The sequence below is a fragment of the Corvus brachyrhynchos genome, unplaced genomic scaffold, assembly GCF_000691975.1.
Source record: "Corvus brachyrhynchos isolate BGI_N302 unplaced genomic scaffold, ASM69197v1 scaffold21, whole genome shotgun sequence".
In the NCBI taxonomy this organism is placed as follows: domain Eukaryota; kingdom Metazoa; phylum Chordata; class Aves; order Passeriformes; family Corvidae; genus Corvus; species Corvus brachyrhynchos.
In genome coordinates, this window is record NW_008236924.1 from 2,301,468 (window position 1) to 2,322,290 (window position 20,823).

General features: G+C 46.3%; 1 protein-coding gene across 11 annotated transcripts; it reads right to left on the reverse strand.

Moving 5' to 3' along the window:
- Nucleotides 1–4,289: 4,289 nt before the first annotated feature.
- On the reverse strand, nucleotides 4,290–20,823 carry FAXDC2 (fatty acid hydroxylase domain containing 2). 11 transcript variants are annotated; one of them, XM_017728135.1, is made up of 12 exons: nucleotides 20,644–20,823; nucleotides 16,966–17,086; nucleotides 15,606–15,721; nucleotides 14,247–14,311; nucleotides 13,078–13,125; nucleotides 10,616–10,707; nucleotides 10,418–10,515; nucleotides 9,581–9,702; nucleotides 9,058–9,263; nucleotides 8,062–8,167; nucleotides 6,851–7,017; nucleotides 4,290–5,897 (listed from the first exon to the last, which is right to left on the reverse strand). In XM_017728135.1, the coding sequence occupies exons 3-12, from the start codon at nucleotides 15,676–15,678 to the stop codon at nucleotides 5,741–5,743; spliced, it is 1,134 nt and encodes a 377-aa protein (XP_017583624.1). In that variant the 5' UTR covers nucleotides 15,679–15,721; nucleotides 16,966–17,086; nucleotides 20,644–20,823; the 3' UTR covers nucleotides 4,290–5,740. The 11 variants fall into 11 exon arrangements, with proteins under 11 accessions (XP_017583624.1, XP_017583623.1, XP_017583616.1 ...); XM_017728134.1 differs by having other exon boundaries at nucleotides 5,591–5,897; nucleotides 16,966–17,077; XM_017728127.1 differs by having other exon boundaries at nucleotides 5,591–5,897; nucleotides 15,606–15,718.

Below are 20,823 nucleotides of genomic sequence, written 5' to 3' on the forward strand. Positions count from 1 at the left end.
AATGCCCATCGCATGCAAAGACAGGACTTTGCAAAAGGAGCTTTTCTCTTCCTTTTCCCTTGGAAAAAAAATGACAAAAAAAAAAAAAACAAACCCACAACCCCCTCTACAACAACAACAGAAAAACTCTTTAAAAAGACACATCTCCCTTTGCTTTCTTCCTTGGAAATATTATTGAAGAAAAAAAAGAAAAAAAAAAAAACAAACAAAAAACCCCAAAAACACACAAAAAAAAGTTGCCTTATGGTGGAGCTGGACCGGGGAGGCTTGTTGGCTTCCTGCACCCTGGGGTGCACTGGGCTCTTGGCTCCCCCCAGGCCCAGAGACTCCTCACGGCATTGCTGCCGAGCTGATCTTCCCTGCGGCCTTTCCTCTGACCCCGCAGCTCTCTTGGATGCCTCCCTGCCAGGCCTGAGTCTCCTGGGGAAGGTGCTGAGGGCAGTCACATCCAAGACTCGTGCTCACGCAGTACTCGCAGCTGCTCCGCTGTGTTTGTACCATGGCAGCCTTGTCCCCACGACAGCGACTGTTCCTGTCATGGCCTTGCTCGCGCCCCCGGCCCTCCCTGGGCGGGAGGTGGTCTGCTCCTGTCTGTGCTTCCAGCGTGGTTGGGGAGTGAGCAGGGAGATTGTCACAGCAGCTGGGGGGACTGGTCCTGGCTGTGAGCGAGGGCTGCTTCTGCTGTAGCCTGACAGGGAGTGAGGCAGCCCTGGGAAACCTGCCCCACAGCAGTCACTGGCTGGGGACTGCTGCTGGGACTTGTGCAGGGCAGGCAGGAGCCCTGCTTGGCACAGGAGAGCTCTCACCTGGGTTTCCTTGTGTGTTGTATTGTGGCAGGCGGCTGCCTGGAGTCTCCCACTCAGGGCACAGTCCCTGTGCATTTCCAAGGGCTGAGATGACACCGTGTAGCTCCTTACTTGGCTGAGGCAGGGGGTGACTGCAGAGCTGCTGTGGCATTTACTTGATAGATCCTTATATCCAGCACCAGGTGGGCTTTGGCAGGCAAACCCTCCCCAGGCTGTGAGCTGGATCCTTTGTGAGGGGTATGTGTCAGACATGATATCTCTGAGATGTCCAGTGCTACCTCTGGAGCTGCTCCAGAGGTAGCACTGGAAAGTCATGTTCCTTTCCAGCCAGACCCACTTGCTTTGCTGCTACTGTGCTCCTTCTGATGGGTCCCTGGGATCCCTGGCTTGGCTCTGGCTCTGGGGCTCCATCCCTGTGAGCTCCAGAGCTGTGCTCTTCTGTGCAGTGTGGAGTGGGCACGTGCTGCACCACTCCAAAGGTGCAGCTCATTGCGTTGCCCTCTCTGCAAAGTCACAAGCTGGTACTGGACAGTGTTTTCCCAAGGGATCCAGTTGAGCCAGAGCTGCATCTCATAGCTGGGAGGAGTCATCATCTCTCCAGGGCTGTCCCTGTGCGGCTGCAGAGTGGGTGAGTGAGAGCAGCGAGGAACTGAAAGCAGGAGCAAGAGGGGGAGCATGGACAAGCTGTCCATCAGCAGTGGCTGGGGGTGCTTGTGGGGCCCTGGCTGAAGTCATCACTTCCCAAACTGACACTGCTTCCAGGATGCTGCCTTGGTGGGGGCAGGTGGGCTGGTCCAAGTGGAGTGGCTTCACGAACTGCTGCTAAAATTGAAAGCACAGCTGGGTTTGAGAGGCTGGGGAGCTGCCGCTTGGCCATCTCCTGGTGGTGTGATCCTGCCCTGGTTTGTCCACCCCTGCCATGTCACCCTGCAGCTGGTACCGCTCGCAGGCCTGATTGCTGCAGCAGGCAAAGCCCATCTGAGGCTGTGAACTCCGTTATGGCAGCAGTGCTCTGGGGTTGTGGGGTGGGAACTGGGCAAGATGGGCAAAAGTAACACTTGTACAGTGCTGCGGCCGTGACTGTTATCTCTGGATTTCCCCCTCTCGTGAGCTGGAGTCAGATCTCTGAGGTTACGGATATAGGCGGGTTTGTCCCTGATGTGGGAAGGAGGAGGCTGGAGAGTCGATCAAGGACGTTGTAGATGTGTTGCTGGTTGTTTGAGAGTGCAGGCAGGTCTGGATGTGCCACAGGTGATCCTTGCTGCTGTGTCTGTGCTCCTTTCTCGTGCTTGTTCTTTCTTGAAGCCAATTGTCTGCATTTTAGCAACAAATTAATAGGAGATGGGGAGGGATGGGCTGCTGCTATGGAGTTGTTGCTTGTGGTGCAGACTGTGAAATTGCTTGGGTGGTAGAAGAGGTAGGACATTTCCCAGAGAATTTCCCAAAATACTGATTGATTTTGAGTAATTTTTAATTTCTGATCCTGAGGCTCTAGTCTTAGCATGGAAGTGTTTTCCCTTCCCCCTCTGCCAAGTCAGTGGTTTGTCATTAATGTGTGCACCCAGGGGAAGGTGGGTCAGAAGAGCGATCCCAGCGGTCCCAGTGCCCTCCAGGTTTGTGGACTGTGTGCCTTGTTTTGCTGTCCATGGGACAGCAGTGGGCAGGACAGAGCAAAGATGGACATGACAGCCTGAGGCAGCTGCTGCTTGCTCACATCTGTCTTCCTCCAGGGAAGGGAACACAGAGCTGTTCCCTCCCGCTCTGTGCTGGGGTGGGTGCTGGTGGAGGGCAGGGAGCTCTCCAGGTGCCTGGTCCATGCCCGGCTGGGTCAGGAGTGGCTGGAGCAGGGCTGCCGCTGCACGCAGGAGGCATCACATGCAGCTCATGTCCCCACTGGATGAAGGGACAGCTGTCCAGAGGGGGTTTGCATTTGAGGAAGCTCTTGCCCTTCTGTAGAGGAGGGAGTTAGGCCTTGCTTTTAGTTTGGATGCTTCACCTCCACTGTGTGTTGTGCTTTTTTTGATTTCAGAGGACTGAGTGGTTGCACACGTGCTCCTGTGAGCGCTGATTGTCCCACAGCCCGCGAGGGCTGTGCGGTGCTGGCGTCCAGCCACTGGCACAGCCTGGGGGGAGCTCCAGCTGCTTTTGAAAGGCTGAGGGAGGCTGACTTGGGGCACCATTCCCCATCCTGCCCCTTTTCTTAGGAGGTCCTCCAGGCTGCTGGAGCTTAGGGGCTCCTTGCTGAGGTCAACTTGTCTTTGGAGTGCAGGTGGCTGCAACAGGTACAGAGCTGTGGTGTGGGGTCAGAATGGAGGTAGAAGGTGTGTTTCTGAGGAGGCTTTGTTGCTTTGCCATGCTCATTTGTGGAAAAAAAACCCAACAAAAAACAAAAACAAAAAAACCCCTAAAAAATGTAATGATGCTGCTGCTCTGTTTTTGCCTATCCATCTCTCTTCTGCTGCCCCCCTGGCACCCCTGATGGCGCCTTCTCACTGTAGCCCTTGGGGTCCCTCGAGTTTTGGCACCTGCTCGGGACTGGTCGTTGTACTGTAACAAACTGATGTGTTTAACCTCAGTGTCCTGCCATGTTCCATGGCAGTGCAGAGGGGGCCTTCTAGCTGTTAATGCCTTTCCAGTTACTTTATCAAAAGGAAAAAAAAAAGGAAAACTGTAAATGTAGCAAGTTGTGTTTGCAATGCTTATTGTCTCCTGTCTCCTCTGAGGCTGGTTATGTCACTTGTCACTGTTTGAAATGGATACTGGGCTCTTCTTGAGAGGGTTGCTACACTTGATGTTAAATGCCTCACTGACTTTTTTTAAAGTTTCCAGTACAGGTAACAGATAAAAGAATTTCTTTCTTTCTTTTTTTTTTCCTAAGCAAACGTTCATCTCAGTGGCGTGGAGCAGGTGGCTGGAGGGCAGCATTTCCAGTAGTTTACAGTTTCACTTTCTGCAGACACTTGAACATAGGACCGATGTATCTGTGACAAGCACATCCCCTTGGGAAGCTCCAGAGGAGCAGGGAGTGCCCTGGGTGCCAGCCGGCCCCTGTGGAGCGTGCTGGGGACCCTCCAGCTCCCCACACTGTCAGCCTGCTCTCTCCCCAGGTGTCAGCCCTACACCAGGGTGGCTTGTGCCTGTGGTGCCCCTTGTGGGAGGGGGTGCTTGGCACCACTTGGTCCTTCAGGCCTCCCTGGTGCAGCCCTGCTCCCCATCTTCCCCCCAGCCTGTCCTGGTCCCATTGAGGTTGGAAACCTTTGGATCTGTGGCTCAGAAACACCCACTGAGCTGCATCCCAGCGAGTGCAGCCTTCTGCTCGCTCGCCTGGAGCTAAAGGGGTGATGGTTCGATGTGCTGACCCTTCTCAAACCCTGTGTGTCCAACCTCAGCCTTCTGTTTCCCAAAACTAGAGAGTGTGTGCAACCTTCTTCAGCTGCATTTATAGTAGAGACAAACTTAAAATGACTCATCACAGACCATGTATCACTTGGGAGGAAAATCTTGTTAATATGGCCCGCTGTACATGATCCATCTCTGTCGATAGTACATAATCTTTGACCCATGTGCTAGGATCATCATCGCATATAAAAGGAAAAGAGAAAAATGTAAAATACTTGAATGAGAGCTTGTATTATAACATTAATATTATTCAGAGTATCTGCTTTCTAGGCTGATGTGATTCATTATTCTAGTAATGCTTTAGTCCTTTGTAATTTGTGGTAATTATGCTTTTTCCTTTTTAATACAAAAAAAATGTATAAAAATAAAAACTTCAAAAGACAGTGGTGCCTGGGTTTTCTGTTCTGCTGACTTGCCCTCCCCAGGGAACTGCAGGTGGGTGACTGGGGTGAGTTAATCCTGGTGCAGCTGTAGGGACTGGAGAGGAGCAGGGGAAGTGACTTTGGTTCCAAGGGTGGAGCTGGGCTGACCACTGGTCAGTGCAGCACAGGTCAGCCCTGTGTGCCTGTTCCTCGAGGGGCTGCTCTAGCACTGGGGAGAGATGGGATGTTTTTGTTCCAGGGCCCCAGGCAGGATTGAGACTTGAGATCCTTGAGAAAATTCACAGTGTGTTTCGGATGGTCTGTGGGTACTTGGGGATGTGCATATTGTTCTTCTCTTAGAAGGTTTCATTCATCTCCACACAGCTCAGGGCAGCAGGGACTCTGCTTTCCTTAGAAAATCTTTCTGTAATTTCTCAGAGTTTTGGTTGTCTCTCAGAGCAAGGGGAGGTGCAGCAGGAGGAGGTGACCCTGGAGCACATCAGCTCCCAGCTCTGCTTCCATGTCCCACGAGGGGAAACTCCCTTTGTTTGCAGCTGTCTGTGGAGCAGTGATGAGGCTGTGGCAGCCCCAGTTCAGCCCTGTACTGACTTCCTGTGCAGAACAACTGTTCATGGGAAGTCAGGCCCTTGTTGCATGTGCAGTGTTTCTAAAGCTGTGGCCCCCGTGATTTTCCACAGGGTTGCGTCCTGGATCCCAGGTGCTGTGAGTCACAAAAACTGGTTTTAATTGTATCATGCGTAGATGGAGTGACTTGGATGTTTCTACAGAGTGAGTGGTGATAAGAGAGGCCAAATCATCAGCTGGGGAGTCTGGTGCTAAAACCTTGGTAACGAGAACCCCGAGCCATGTGGCCCAGAACACACCTGGCTCATACACAGGCAGCTGGAACCAAGGCCAGTGCAAGTTAACAGAGGAACAAACCATTAAATTTAGTTTAAAAAAGATTTCTAGAGCAGGGGTTTTTGTGTGTGTGTCTTGGGTAGAAAATAATGGCAGCAAAAGTGCAGTCATTTCAAGCAGCATATTTAACTTCAGCTTCACATTTTGTTATATGTGGACAAGAACTTGTTTCTCAATTAAAATACTATTTGGCATAAATCACTGTCTCTCACTCTGCTCATCATCAGGCTGGGCAGGAGCTGCTGGGCTGGTTCACTCAGCTTTCTTGGGTAGCTCAGGGATGCTTTCGGAGAGCGGCGTGAGGCCGAGCAGGACCTTGTGTCTCTCGAAGGCTTTGGTTTGTCTGAACACTCTGTCCGTGCCGTGCAGAAAATCCAGCACTCCCAGCACTCCATAGCACTGGTTGAACCTGGGAACCAGAGATAAACATCACTGGAAGTTACTGAGGTTACCTTACCTATCGTCCTCTTTCCTTTCTGAGCCCTGATAATCTCTCCATGTGATTTCTTGTCCCTGCAACAGGCTCCCTGGCAGCTCTGTCGAAGCCTGGGTGAACCTTTTGCAGCTTCTCTCTGGTGCCATCACTGCCCAGAAGTGGTGGCACTGAGCAGCAGCTGTGTTTCTCCTGGGCAGCTCAGAGCTGTGGGAGCACCGGACACCCACGTTACCATGCCCATGTGTTCTCAAGACCTGGCTGTCCTGGGATATGGAGCAGATGTGCTTCCAGCTGGTACAGCTGTTCCACTCAGAGTGTTTCGGCTCTGCAGTGATCTGTGTCCTGGCGTGTGGTGACTGAACTGTTCCCTGGGCTGGTTCTGCAGGAGGGGCAGACTTTTCTGGGGAGTATGTCTGAATGTAGTGCCCACTGGGAGATGGGAATGTTTCTCCACTGCTTGGGTATGTATCCTCGAACAACCTGCTGCAACTGCTCTCTCTCCAGCACAACAGGCTGAGAATCTGTCAGGAAGGGTTAATGGTGATTGGCTGGGCAAAGTGTAATCTGATCAGTGTTACTAATCCCAGTGTATGGGAGAGGGACAGACAGGCAGGCTTGCTTATTTCACTGTGTGACTTGCCCTTGCTCTGTCTTTAGATCACATGAAGCGTCTTCTAAACTTCTAGGAAGAGCCTTGCAGAGAACTGTCCTTAACAGGGCTGGAATCCCTTGAAATCCCAATCTCCATTTAACTGCTGTAAGAACTGGCAGCACTCAGCCTGCTCTCAGGTGAACTGCAGAGCTGCTCTGCTGGTGCATGACTTCGGCAGACCCACTTGACCCTCAGAAAGGAGCTTTTCCTGTCGGTGCCAGGACACAGGCAGGAGAGGAAGGAGAATGGGAAGCTGAGCAGTGCCCAGACGTACTTGAGGTGGTGGAAGTCATGGAACTCTGGAGATGGCAGGAAGGGCAGGTGGTAGCCACAGTGTGAAATGCTTGTTGTTACCAGAGCGAGGGAGAACCATGCTGAGATTGAAACAATATGAGATCCCATGATCATCGGGCCAGTCATGACAGGCAGAGTGTTGGAGATCTGGAAATGAGAAGAAACTACCTCATTAATGGGTCCACAACCAGCAGACTCTTCTCTAGGAGCTGAATTTTGTCACCTGGTGATCCATCACACTTGTTTTGTGCAGTGTAAAGGGAAGATCCCTCTGCAAACACCTTACTAAAGTTAGGCAATAATCCCAAAAGTAGTAATAGAGATAAGAGAGTTCTACTAACTGCAAACCATTGTCATAGCCCAAGCTCCCCAAGCATGCAGTAGAAGTTAGACATGACACCAAACCATGGGTGTGAGGGCAACATGATTCCAGTAAATCACCCTGGAATCTGAGGTGTAAATTTCAGGTTCACCTTGGAATAATGCTGAAGCTGCTCCTGGGAAACCTCACTGTGAAAGGGCATGGCCTGCAGACACACACGGCAATGTGAAAAACCCAGCTGCATCACTTCCTGCCCGGGGCACAAATGGCTCTGGCTGCCCAGACCCAGCTGCCTGCACCAGCATGGCTCAGCTGGGCTCCTCAATCATGATACTGCCCAAAGACTGTCAGCTGGGGAGACCCTCAGAGCTGGTGTTGCGGCCCAGGACTATTGGTAACAGGAGATAGAATTTGTAAGTGGAATCTTTTGAAGTATGTGTTTTCCTGAGAAGTCTCAGCTGGAGGAGTGTTGGGATACGCGCCTTGCAAATACTGATCCCAGCCACCAGCACAAAAATCCTGACAGAATTCTGAGTCCACACAACTACTCAGACTGTGTGTCAGATCTCTTGCTAAAAACACTGTCTGTGCTCCCAGGCCTCTTGGGGCTCATGGAAGCCCTGTCCAGTCAGTTTCTTATCTAGTGGAGGCCCTTGGATCTGTGCTTTTAAAGCTACTGGAGTCCAGTATAAACAATTACTGCAACCCTCCTAGATCCGAGCTTCTTGGCAATGCAGCTCAGCTTCCTCTTCCTAAGGAAGAAGCCTCTAAGGGCACATTTGCTTCTCTTCTCTTACCATTCCACCTCATCCCATGGAAATCACACTCCACACAGCAACTGGAGGGTGACCATGGGAGAATCCACTTACTATGTGTTCTATTGGGTGAGCATAAATGGAGACCACACCGATGGGGGCTGTCCACTCGTGGTGCTTCTTGTGAATGTACTTATACAGGACTGGGTGGTGAACAAGCCTAGGTAGAGCAAACAGAGAAAGGCAGGTTTTAAGCTCTGCAAGAAAGGAGTTAACAGAACACAGAATTTCTGCAGGTGACTTGCTCGTGTCTCCTCTAACATAAAGATTTCAGAGCAGCTGGCAGTGAGAGTGTAGGACTCCTTGCTTCCTTTGCTCTCTTTGTATTGGGCCCTTAATTAATGTGTCCGGTGGCTGATGTTAAACACAGTCCAGATAAATCCCATAAATCAAAGTCCCTGAATTACTTATTTATTCAGATCTGGGAGTACTACTTAGGGGAAGACTCACTTTGTATTTTCACCGTTTTGACTTTTTCTGCTGGAAACTGTCAAAGAATCACAATTTTCACTTCTGCAGGTCCTTTGTAAAAAATGGCATTTACATTTTTTGGGTGCATTTGTCCTAAAGGGAAACCTACATATTTCTGAGTGTACTGTGCTTGCTTCTGCACAGGCTTCCGTCTTCCTTGCTTTAGTTCTGTCCTCCAATGTTGGTGTCAGTGCTTGGAAATCCTGCACTGTTGGGAGCCAGGCCCTGATTTGTAGGTGCTGTACAAGGGAACGGAGATCAGTCACTGATCCCTGAGATATTTTCTTTCAGGACAGCCAGTCTTGTTCTTTTCAAAGAATGCTGGGTTACAGCTTCTGTGCAAAACTGCATGTTTCTTCCAGTTTTAAGCTGTTCCGCCTTTAAAATTCTACACATTTTTGTTTACTGGCAGCACCAAGGCCTCATGTTGTGAGGGGGGATTTCAGGACCTGTAAGATTTCCCACATAAATAAAAGATTGGTGGAACAGAGGGACGAGGATTATTGCTGTTGTAGGATATGAGCATAAGCTTAAAGGCATGGAGGAAAATCGAGAGTCCTGTTCCTCTGCTCAGCTCACCTGTGTGTATAATAGAAGAGAATTTCCTCTACTACAGTAAAAATGCTTAGCTCCACAAGAAACCACTGGAAGGTTGGTAATTCCTCGCTGAAGGTGTTGCCCCACGATTTCATGATGTAGAACATGGGCACAAGCATGGGAAAGGAGATAAAGAACTGATTACCCAGCGCCGTGTAGATGGCTTTCCACAGTTTCTTTGTGTCCACCTGCAAAAGAGAAGTCAGGACTTGAGGCTAAGAAAGAAGTGATGCAGTTTCAGTTGGAAGGATGAAAAGCTTTAAGATTTGTAGGCAGTTAGTTTTGGGATCAGCTCTTTAACAAGCAGTCAATGCAGATCTGATCAGTAGCCTCATTACGGGATCTGCCTTCCTCCCTGCAGTGGGTATACAAGACTTGGCTTGATCCTCCTGGAATCCTATCTGGTTGCAAGAGAAAAGCAGAACAGGTTCTTCTCCCCATTCCTGGCCTAAGAGACTGCAGGAAGTGTTTAGCCAGCAGAAAAGGCAGAGTGAGAAGTACTTACAGGATCATTCTTGCCCAGCTGAATGCGATAGCGAGTAATGAAAGTTGGCTTTCCTGTTATATCAGCCACCAGAAGGATTCCATTGAAGCCCCAGAAAGCAAGTGCAGGCACCAATGCAGCCCCTGTGGCGTGAGGAAAGGGCAGAGATGTGTGAATGAATTGAGAGCAATGGCTGAATCAGGAACAAAATACACTGGCATAGTACCCAGAGGACCTTGCTGGGACCCAGATGTGCCAAGTGCACATCCCCTGCCCCAAGATGCTTAAAAATGGAATATGGGTGAGTTGTGACACTCGGGTAAGATTAAAGAATGGGAAGGAGATTAGAGCAGACAAATGTCTCAGAGGTTGAAACTTGACATAACTGAAGCTAAGAAAAGGCTTTTCTAGGTGGCTGGGAGGTCTCTGTTTCTTTTAAATGCAAGTAGGATAAAGTTGAGTTGATCTCTAGCACCTTGCAAGGTCCCTACCAATTCTGTTCACCAGCTGTTAATCACAGAAGAGAGTTTTGTAAGTACTACAGCAAGAGTAAAATTCACTGATTTTACTTACATTTTTAGTAATTAGTTCTACTGAGTCATTCGGTTCTCACAGGAGCAAAGTGTCTTCACAGGGAAGCCACTTGAGCAGCAGCAAAAAGATCAGATTTTTAATCTGTACAGGGTTCTGATGATGACCCCATCCAAAAGCAGAACAGCTGCACCACATCAGCTGTGGGTGGCTTCCAAGCCAGTGCTTGTCAGTGGGAGGATTAGTGAGTTCAGGAACCTTGTCCATGTCCCCCTTTTATATGTAATATATAGATGGTTTCTCCTGAGGAGCATTGTTAAAACTCACCAAAGAGGAAGATTGTCCACTCATCTCCTTCCATATAGTTGTAGAACTCCAGCCATGCTGTTTGCCAGAAATTGCCTAAAGTTATATTCTGCATAAACCTGTGGGAATAACAGTTCTTGGTTGCCCATCTTTCCATCCGCCTTTCCCCCTTTCCACAGAAAAGTTTCTCCTCAAGCTGTTTTGTTTGAACATTCTTACCAAGAAACAGAGTTCACTAAGGCAGTGAACATGAGCAGGCCTGTACTGAAGACATAGGCACTGATCTTCAAGGCATCCCAGAGCTTCTCTCCCTGTGAGAAGCAACAAGAGTAAGCACGTGCTGCTGTGTCCTGCCCTGGCATTTTTGGTATTTGAAATGACGAAGGCAGTCTTGTGATGGCCTGTTTTGCTTCACACACTCTGAAGAACACAATAACAAAGCTGTTGTGGGATACTGTGTGTAATGGAGGGGGGAGTACACACACATCCATCTGCCATGCTTACAGAGACCTGATGCATGGCTGATGTGGAATTTCTCTGGAATAACCAAAGGGAGAGAAAGGACCACTGATTTTTTCCCTCTTTTTTTTTATTTGGCATGCTGCTCAGTACCTGGAGGGCTATAACTCAAGGGGCTTCTGGATAACTCAGACCTGTGGGAAAGGAACACCTGCCGATAAGGAATGTTGCTCCATCTCAGCACCTTCCTCCCTCAGTATTTTCTCCCTCCCAAGATGCAGTGTTTTCTCCCCACAGCAGTCAAGAACTGCTGTGTTCAGATGACCTGGTTAACAGGAATAAGTACGTTCAAAAAGCAGTATTCAATATATTTGAATATTTAAATATTCAAAATGAAGTTGTTTAGCAAATATACAACAAATTTATAACTAAGTATCTGTCTTTTAGAGTAGTCCAAGTTGGAATTGGTTCTGGAGTGCAATTAATTTGGTTTTCATGAGTGAATATGAATTATATTTATCTGCAATATAAATGTTTTTTAAAAAATCAATGCAATTCAAAAATGATACAGTATAATTAACCAGCTATTGTCTTCTTCATTCCTCTGTCCTTCCTGTTTTTTAACTGTGGTGTTGTGCTGCACAAACACACTGTAGTAAAAACAGTGTGATTCATAGCTGCTGTCCTGCTCACCTCCTGTCAGAGAGGACAAACAAGAGAGGCAGCTGTGAGAAATGCCAAATGCAGGTGGTTTAGGGTAATGCAATATAAAGGAATCCTCTTTACATGGCTTTTAGATTCTGTAACAGTTACAGTACATTAAACGTGGCCCAGGACTTATGAGCAATATTTATTTGTCCCAGGACAGAACTTCGCTCATTAGCACTGAAACATTCACTATTAAAACAACCAACCAATCATTTCCTCCTATCACCTCCTTCTCTCTCTCTTTTTTTTTAATCGAAAAAGCAGCCAGGGACGAAGTAACTTGCCATGACTCTTGCCCTACAGTTTGATGTTTGTGAACCCTCTGGATTTATTTGAGAGCAGTGCAATCAGCTGCCACTGTTATCACTGGGTGTACTGAAGTGCAAATGCCAGGCTGGCAAAAGCCTCTCCTCCAGCATCAGATAGTGCCTGCTGGATCCTGGACCAGAGATTTGCTCTCTTAGCAATTCCACTCTTTCAGTTGCATCCATATTATGCCCTATGTATGCTGATGTAAGACTTTCTTAACCTTTAGACCCTGGACCATCACTTACATAGTCCTTAGAAAAAAAGGTTACAGAAGCTATGAAAAGCTTTGAGCTTTTTAACAGACTTGTATCCTATAAATCCTTTTTCTCCTGGGATGATGAGAGAGCATACCAAAGAAAAATTCTGTCTTACAAGTGTCAGATATTTCAGTTAGACCAAATAAAGTTTCAGTTGCTTTAGCATCCTCCAGCTCAAGAGTTTCAAACATTAGTAACTCATAATACTCACAGACACTGTGCATGTTGTGCTTTGAGACAGGACAGAGAGGAGCTAAAGCTCAGCACTTCATCTATTTTAAAAGCCCTTTGGCTAGGATATGTCTTGTTTTAAGCCTGTGTTTTTATTGCATGTGATGAAGTGATTATATGAATCCCACACAGTATAATTACACGAGCAGTAGAAGCAGAGAAGTTTACATAGAAAAAAAAATCTTGTTCATCAAGTCCAAGTGCTTAACACCCTGCTTCTTCTCATGCCAACAGCTATGGCACAGTAGTTTCCAAACTAATTCATGGATTGCTTGAGTTCTTGCTCTTAAATTGCTAGTTCTTGTTCTTAAAGTGCTTGTAGAAGTTGGCAAATTCCTTAAGTGCAGGACAGGGCTGCTGCTGGCAAGGTAAAGAGACTGGGGCACATCAGCTGGGAAGTAAGTGTTTAGCAGGACCACTCTGAGGACCAGGCCCAATGAGGTGGCACAGCTTCTGGTTATGGGGGACTGTGGTGGGTTCTTGCCATGCAAGCAAAGATAACAGGCCCTTCCCCACTTGCTGCTGTAGCTGCAGTCCACTGGAAGGGAAAAATGCTGGGGAAATGTTGCTTTAGTGATAAGAGGTGAGCTCCTAATTGCACTAAAATGTTTGGAATGAGGATGTCTGTCACTTCTCTTAGAAGATGATTCAACACATCTCCAGCCTTCCAAAGCATCTGCATAACGCTTCCTTTAAAAGATGACCTTGAGCCTTTACCTGCTTCTGCAGCTCAGCAGCGGAGGAATATCCAGAGTCTCTTTCCATCTGAAATAAAAGGTGATCTAAGTAAGTGAACCTTGTACAGCTGGAGAGTGGCAGAATATGATGCTGACAACACCAAATCCCCTCCACTTGCAGCTCAGTGGTAAAAGTGTAAAACATTTACTCTCTGTGCCCTGTCCTGTCCTGCTCCATCCTTCATGTGTTGGCCATCAAGCAAAGCTAAGTTCCTGAGAAGAAAAATGCCCTTATTTCCTGAGGAGTTAGTAGTATCCCAGAAGATTAACAGGGATGCAAGGATAACAAAGAAAAATGGGAGAACAACCAAAACCAAAGATTTTTGATTGTGTCACTGGTGTGTTGTGGTAAGACTTCCTCCCTTGATCTGGCCCAGGAATACACTGCAGCACTCAGTAGCTACTCCAGCCCTTCCCAGGCTGTAAGGAAATGATAATGTGGAACATATGTTCTTCCATAATGACAACATGCAATTAAATGAACAGGGATGAAAACAAAGTGAGTTTGTGCCACAGAGAATTAACACAGTAGAGCCCCACAGCCTTTGCTCAAACTCTAAGTTACAGTTTAAGAATATGGTAAGTAACAAAATCATCTTTGCTTCAAGTCCTGCTACGGTCACTTAGAGGGTTAAGGTCCTAAATGGGCACGTGGCCATCTCATAATAAATCTCCCTGCATTTGGCTCTGGCTTGACCATTGTTGATGATTTTGTTATAAAAAAATTAAAAAAATAAACCAAACCCAAGATTTAAGTAGCTGCTGAGGCTTCACTGCTGGCCATGGCCATGAAGGGTTCTGTATTTCAGGCCATGTTCTGGCTGTCCTAGGGATTATTGCGTAGCTGTTTTTATATTTCTGCACTCTTATCGTCAAATATAATTAGCAAAAGTTAACGAAACATTCCTTAATGTTTTCTTGGTTTCACATGGTCTTTAAGAACAAACACACAACTTCTAATAATATGATGGCCAGATTACTGAGGATTGCAGAATTTAATCCATTTTGCTTTTCCTAATCAGCCGAACATTCAAGCACAGGCAAACTGTTACCTAAAGTACAAAGGCAAGCACAGAGAAGGTTCAAAGGTCCCTGTGTAGGGTACAAATAGTTGGAAAATTACTCATTAGGAAGATGATATTCTATTACCTTGATGATGGAGGGAAGCCTCTTGGGAGTACTCTTCTTGCAGCGTTTCAGAGAGGAGGAATAAACTGCCAAGAAGAAGTCCTGTATTAGTCAGGAGGTTATAGTTTAGATTTGAAATTACAGCCTTCTGGGTATGTTCTTACAAATACAACTGTGTTTATTTACAAGTGTTTCCAGCTCTGTTACGTTATATATTAGTATGCAAGTTAAAGGGCACGAGACAGATGAATTAGACACCTTCTTCCTGCTTACTCACAGACACAAAAGAGCAAGGCCAGCCCACCACACCACACACTTTAGTGGAAGAAACTGATGTTAGACAGTTCTGAGGAGGAAAAAAGAAAAATAAGGAGGAAAGGGATTTGAAACTTGAAACCCTGAGGCCAACTCCCAACCCCGAATTTCAACACTATGGTTGGAAGTACTCCTATGGGAAATGCTAACTTTCGGTAGCCGTCTTAGAAACCAAATCCAAGTTTAGTTTGTCTCCCTTGGCAAAAAAAAGTAGCGTGAGAGGTGCCCTAAGGTGCTATTGCTTAAAATGAGGATGTGCTAGGGAACCTGCAGTGTCCCAGGGCTTCTTGTCCTTCCCCAGATATGGAGCTCCTCACTACTGGACTTTGTCAGCTACCAGAGCCAGTCTGTGGGATTTTCTTTTCCTCTCATATTGTTTGCCAACCACATCTTTATTGATAAAATACAGTTGAACTCCAACATATCTGATGAAGAATACCCATAAGAAACAACTAAAAATAGCCTCTAGCCTAAACAGAACAGCATAAATAACATGCCACAGGTCAAATTTAAATGGATCTTATCTTAATTTTTAAAAGACCTTCTAATCACGTTCGTTACGTAACATCCACTACATGCCCATCTTGTCACACAAGTCCCCTTGGGGCAGGTGTGCCCACTGTCTCCAAGAAAACACTACTAATGCTTGAAATATGTCAGGCTCAAACAATCCATTCCTTTGAGGCTTTGCTCCATTCCAGCTTCCTTAACAGGTTGTTCAGAGCCTTGAACAGTTGACTGTCTGCACAGAGGGAGACTTCACAGCTTCTCTGGGAAATCTGTTCCAGTATTTGACAACCTTCACTGTAATTTTTTTCCACTTGGAATTTTTTTGGTTATAACTCCTATTATTTGCCCTGTGCACATCCCTATCTTTACAACCACTCAGCAGGGAGCTGAAAAGAGCAATATCCAATTATTCTGCTCAGATAGTAGAGTAAATAGTGCTGGCCATAGTTTTCCGTGGTTAAAGAGATTAGGAGAGGAGACCCCAATTCTGCTCTGATGACTTTGTAGCAGACAACATTAGATCTAGGTGAGGCAGGTGTAAAAGGGGAAACTCACTGAGCTGGAAGGCTGATGCTCCAGAGGTTCCTGTATCCAGCAGTGCTGACTCAAACCTGCTGAAACTTTGCATGTGAAGAGCTAGAGAGCAGAGCACTGTAGAAAATGTGACTCTGCTTTGAGTTTTTAGAAGGAGAAGGAGCTATTACTTGATTGAGTCACATATTCTGTGCATTTAGGAAAGAGTTAAAATCACGATCACATTTCTAGTACTCTTTTTTAAATAATCAATTTATGACAGAAGGCTGGCTTGGGCAAAGATTTCCCGTTCAAAACAGAGCTTCCACATCTGCTTACCCTCTGTTTCAGAACACTGCCTTTATTAAGCCACTTTTCAGGATAAGATTTTACATTACTTACATTAAACCCAGATAAATTTGGATAGAGTAGGTTTTCCCCAACATCTCATTACCTACTCTTTTTTTATTGCATAATGTCTCTCCTGATTCAGAATACAGCAAATACATTAAAAAACCATTCATGTAACCATGGCTGTTTCAGCAAACAAAAAAGCCATTCAGCTGCTTGGCACTGCTCTCATGTTGGCATGTTTTACAGCCCCGAATCAACCACTGAAGCTCTTAGCTGCCTGTAGCTATTTCCAAATATCAGCTAGAACTAGTGCTGCTTAAAAAAAAAGAAGTTCCTTTCCAGTTATTTCCAATTAGTTAATTGAAATTTGCTCCAAAGCAAATTCTCAACCATAAAGTAAAATAATTGCTTTTCCAATCAGTCTCTTGACATTAAAGGGGGAACATACACTAGTCAAACAAGGATTATAATGCATTTTCTTATATTATTATTTCCATGTATAACTTCATTTGCCCAAAAACTGTTCATTAAGTCACAGATCTTGTTTTCACTGAATTTTCCACTTCAGGTACCAAAAAAAGCTAGCTTGTCTACGTCATGTTTCAAAATGCTCAACATAATCTGAGTATAATCTGAAAAAATCCCTGATGCATTTTTTACATTTTTTATAACATGTGAATTGTTATTTATGCCCCATGCCTGATGTTCTCTTATATTTCTGGTGCCCAGACAGCCCCAAGCTGAGGCAGCACGGGTGCCCTTTCCCTGTACTGTACCCATTGCACCACCTCCTTCTGCCACCAGCCACAGACCTGCATGGCAGGTGCAGCTCAGTAGCAGCTCCATCTGCTGTGATGGACTGGCTGCCCACGACAGCTCCTTGGGATTCCTTTTGCCTTCCTGCCTGAAGCTTCTGTTGTAGATCTTACTTCACTGAAATCAACCTTTATAGGGCACAGACAGTGGAAAACTGCTCCTGGGAGAAAAAAGGCTGTGACTATCCATGAAAGTACAGAACATAGTGAACAAAAAACACAGGACCACTTACCTGGTCACCTGAACAGCTGCATATCAGCCACTCTATGTGGACAGACACAGGACCAGACGTGGTGTTTGATGTCCTACCAAGCACTGCACGGATCTTAGGGCAACCACTGCTCCTAGAAAAGCTGACAAAGGACTTCACACAGACACATGACATTGCCTTTAAATGACTTCCTCAAAGTTTCTATCATATCTTTTCAAGCTGCTATACCCTTGAACTCTGGCTGCCTGTTCTTTGCTCACCTCCTGCTGATGGTAGCCTAGGAGAGGTCCTTTGTGTCTATTCAGAGCCCAGAGCTCAACTCCTCACTTTTCACTACTGCTCTCGAAACTTTATGAGGGTTTAGGGAAGGGTGACGGGGGTGTGCTTCCAAGCCGGTGCTGCCTGTCCCCTCCCAGACAAGTCATGTGAAGCCAGTGCCATGTCACTGTTAGTGCTGGCAGTGTTCCCCGTGGGTATGTGCACACTGTTACTCAGTTAAGCACGTGGAATAAATCTCTGCAGGTAAATTTTTCATCGTTATACCTGATAACAGAAAAGCCACCAATGCCCCTAAAGATAAGCATTTTTTATAATTCACTAACTCATGGCTGGAGCACAAAATAGCTACTGCCAGTGCAACTGAATGGGTCAAAGGTGTATTTGTTAAAAGCAATTAGGGGTCACTGTGGAATTTGGCAAAAAACCAGCAGTCCAGCTTTCATGCTGTTGTAGTAAGTCTAAAAATTACACCAACTCTGTTGCTACACAGTGCTCTCAACCAGTTACAGACTTTGCTTCCATGGGTAAGCTGAAGATACATACAGGTTAGCATGTGCTTGGGCTCAGCTGTCTTTAAACATAATGTTTACAGACCATAAAGAGTGTAATTATAGTATTGCAGAGAGCAAGATGTAATTTACAGTAACATTAGTCTTTATTATGTAAATGTGGCCCCAATCTGTTACTTACCCCATAAATAGTTCCCTATTACGAACTAAGCTCTGAGAACTGAGGGTGTTACTATCATAACTCCCCAGATTTATTTTTCCACAAGAGGAAAGACAGGGAATATCACCTCTGCCTCACAGTTAGCCTTGTTTGCCCTTCACAGGTGAAGTAACACAAGCTCCTTCTCAGTAACACCTCATGCCAGGAGAGCTGCAACTGCAGAGAGCTCTGCAAGAGTGAACAGGATTTAACCCTCTGTTACTGTTTCCATCGACACTTTCTCTTACCTAATTCCAACTATTCCCTGGTAGGGACAGAAGTTGTCATTCTTAGCAGTTGCTACCAATTGGTATTTATCACACAGAGCAGACTCAACAGGGAGGAATGTGATTCCTTCAAACTATTTACTCACGTGCAGAGGAGGAAGTGGAAATGAGCATCTCAAGAGAGGGGTGCCATAAGGATAATGTCCTCAGCTCATCTTTGGATTTAAGCTTGCAGGGGGAGGGCTGTTCATCCAACAGCCAAAAGTAGGTGGTAAGACAGTGAATTTTGGACCTCAGTGTTCCTTTTTAACCACGGTTCAATTCCAACATGGGTAATCTCTGAAATATTCATACCCATAGGGACAGCTCAGCACATTAGTCATAGGGTTGTAAATGCCATTTGTCTTCTGCTGCAGTTTTGTGCCTAGCACAGGTTATCACTCATCTAACAGCTGCTTCTGGCTGCTCTGTGCCCTCTGCTGATGTCTCCACCACAGACACTCCAATGCTGGTGCAATCTTTACTGAGCCATGCAAAAAGTCTGATTTCTTCTCAGCAAAAAAGCTTTTTGATCAGACACTTCATAAAATAACTTTGTTCACTCCCCACAGTTTTTGTAATAGCCACTAGTTGTTTCACTATTCAAAAGGAACATCAGGGGAAAATCTATGAAGAATCTTTCAGAGTGTTGTACAAGCCCATACTGACAGTTCCTCTAAGGCTGAAGAGGCATCTGAACTTGGCACACATCACCCATTGCCTAATTCCCTGCATTCTGAATCAGATTTCTCACCACCTGCCAGGGCATGTGTGCCACGACCTAGCACTGCAGTGGTTACTTTTACGGAACAATGGAAGGGTGAGGACAACAAAAGTTCACGTTTCAGGATTCCCACAAGTTAAGTTTTCCTGTGGTGGTGTGACTAAACTCTAAAGGAAAGGCACAACAGGACATGCAGCTCAAGCTGCCCAGTGTGAAAGTGTTGAGCTAAAGGCCTTTACTCCACTTTATAATGCAGCTCTACATTCATGTGTAGATGTGAGGACTCTTCAAGACCTGCTTTGGAGTGCTGGAGTTGGAGGCAAAATTGGTAACTTCCACATACAGAAATGATGGGACTTTTTAAAGAGCAGGGTGCCTTTTCCAGCTATTCTGAATCTTTATTAGCCATGTCGTGTTTGAAAAAAACGAATTCTGATCTCATCAAGGAAAATGCATCTCCAGCTCTTCCCACCAGTGCTTGCAAACATCCTTGAACAGCTGTTTTTTTTTCACACACGAATTTTTAAACACTACAAATGTAATTTAGCACAGGTGGTTATTGCCTGCAACACATTTTTATTACAGTACCAAGGCACAGATATTTACAATGGCCTGAAGAGATGCATCCTCCCTTTTTCCCTAGATTCAACATCCCTTCAAGCACTGGGTTTACGAGTAAGAAAAATTACTCTGAACTCTTTCGGGAAATAAAAACTTGACCTTATATTTACAGGGTGCTGTAATCCAGCCTGATAAATTTACCTGCTAACAATATAGATTTCCTTGTAGAGAATCCCAGACTCAACTGACCACAGGAAGAAAGGTGATTACTTTCTGGCAGTGTAGCATACTGCATGCTGCATAAATAATGCAACCCTAGAGACTGCAGAGCTAAGGCAAAACGGTAACTCTCCATCATCTCTGAAGATAAACTCTGAATCAAAATAATGCTCAATAATGGGACATACTAAGATGCTGACAGCAGCAAGGTCACTTGACAGAGCAGCACGTGAAAAACGCTCTTCTTTTCGAAAGGTAACATTTCTGCTGAGGCATGAACATTAAACCTGAGACACTGAACGATGTCTGACATGTGAAAGATACCAATATCTGGTTTTCCAGATACTTTGATCAAAACGCTGGGCAAGTAGCTGAGATTCAGGGAGAGGAAAGACTCCCATATGGTGGGCAGATGACCCAGTGCCAGAACATATATAGATATAGGCACACACGTATTTTACAACAGATGCAACCCTGTCCAGAAGGAAGGCAGTCTAAAACAAAGGAAATACTATCTAAGCTTAATTAGTAGACAAGCTTCCAAATGAACTGCCTATCTGCCATCAGCATCAGCCAGCAAAGCAAGTGTTGGCAGCCGTGTTCCACAAGCAGTAGCTGCTTTACCAGCTACAACCTTCTGTTGCTAACGTAATTTAAATTCCATTCCTGGAACAGGAGAAGCCAGACTAAAAGTCTGCAGGTGTAGTAGGAACTTAAATGACTTCTAAGCTCCTGCAGGAAGAAGCAGAACTTGCTCAATTAATGAGCTTCATACCCACTACACCATAGGAGCAACGCGTGCTAGGACAGCAATGGTTTGCTCTCTGGGCTTTAGAAAATCCCCGTTGGGAAACAAACCCTCATCCCACTCCCACCCTGCGCGCCCGTGGCCTGGGAGCCCGGGGGGGCTCGGGCCTAACCCCGACCCGGGGACCCCCTCACCTCCCCTTGGTGAGGGAGGGGTGGCCTCTGCTTCTTTCGGGGACGCTCAGCCAGGGCCCGGGGCCGCCCGTGTCCCAAGGGATCGGGGTGCTGGGGGCTCCCCATGCTGGGAGCCTAGCCCAGCCCCGGTGGGCGTTATGGCGCCGGTTCCCTCACGGAGCGGAGGCATCCAGCTCCCTC

Coding starts and splice junctions, on each gene's coding strand:
- FAXDC2 (XM_017728135.1), bottom strand. CDS start 15,678: ATGCAAAGTTTCAGCAGGTTTGAGTCAGCACTGCTGGATACAGGAACC. Junction 7,018..8,061: donor CTCACCCAATAGAACACATA/GTAAGTGGATTC, acceptor TCTCATTTCCAG/ATCTCCAACACTCTGCCTGT. Junction 5,898..6,850: donor CATGACTTCCACCACCTCAA/GTACGTCTGGGC, acceptor TCTGGTTCCCAG/GTTCAACCAGTGCTATGGAG.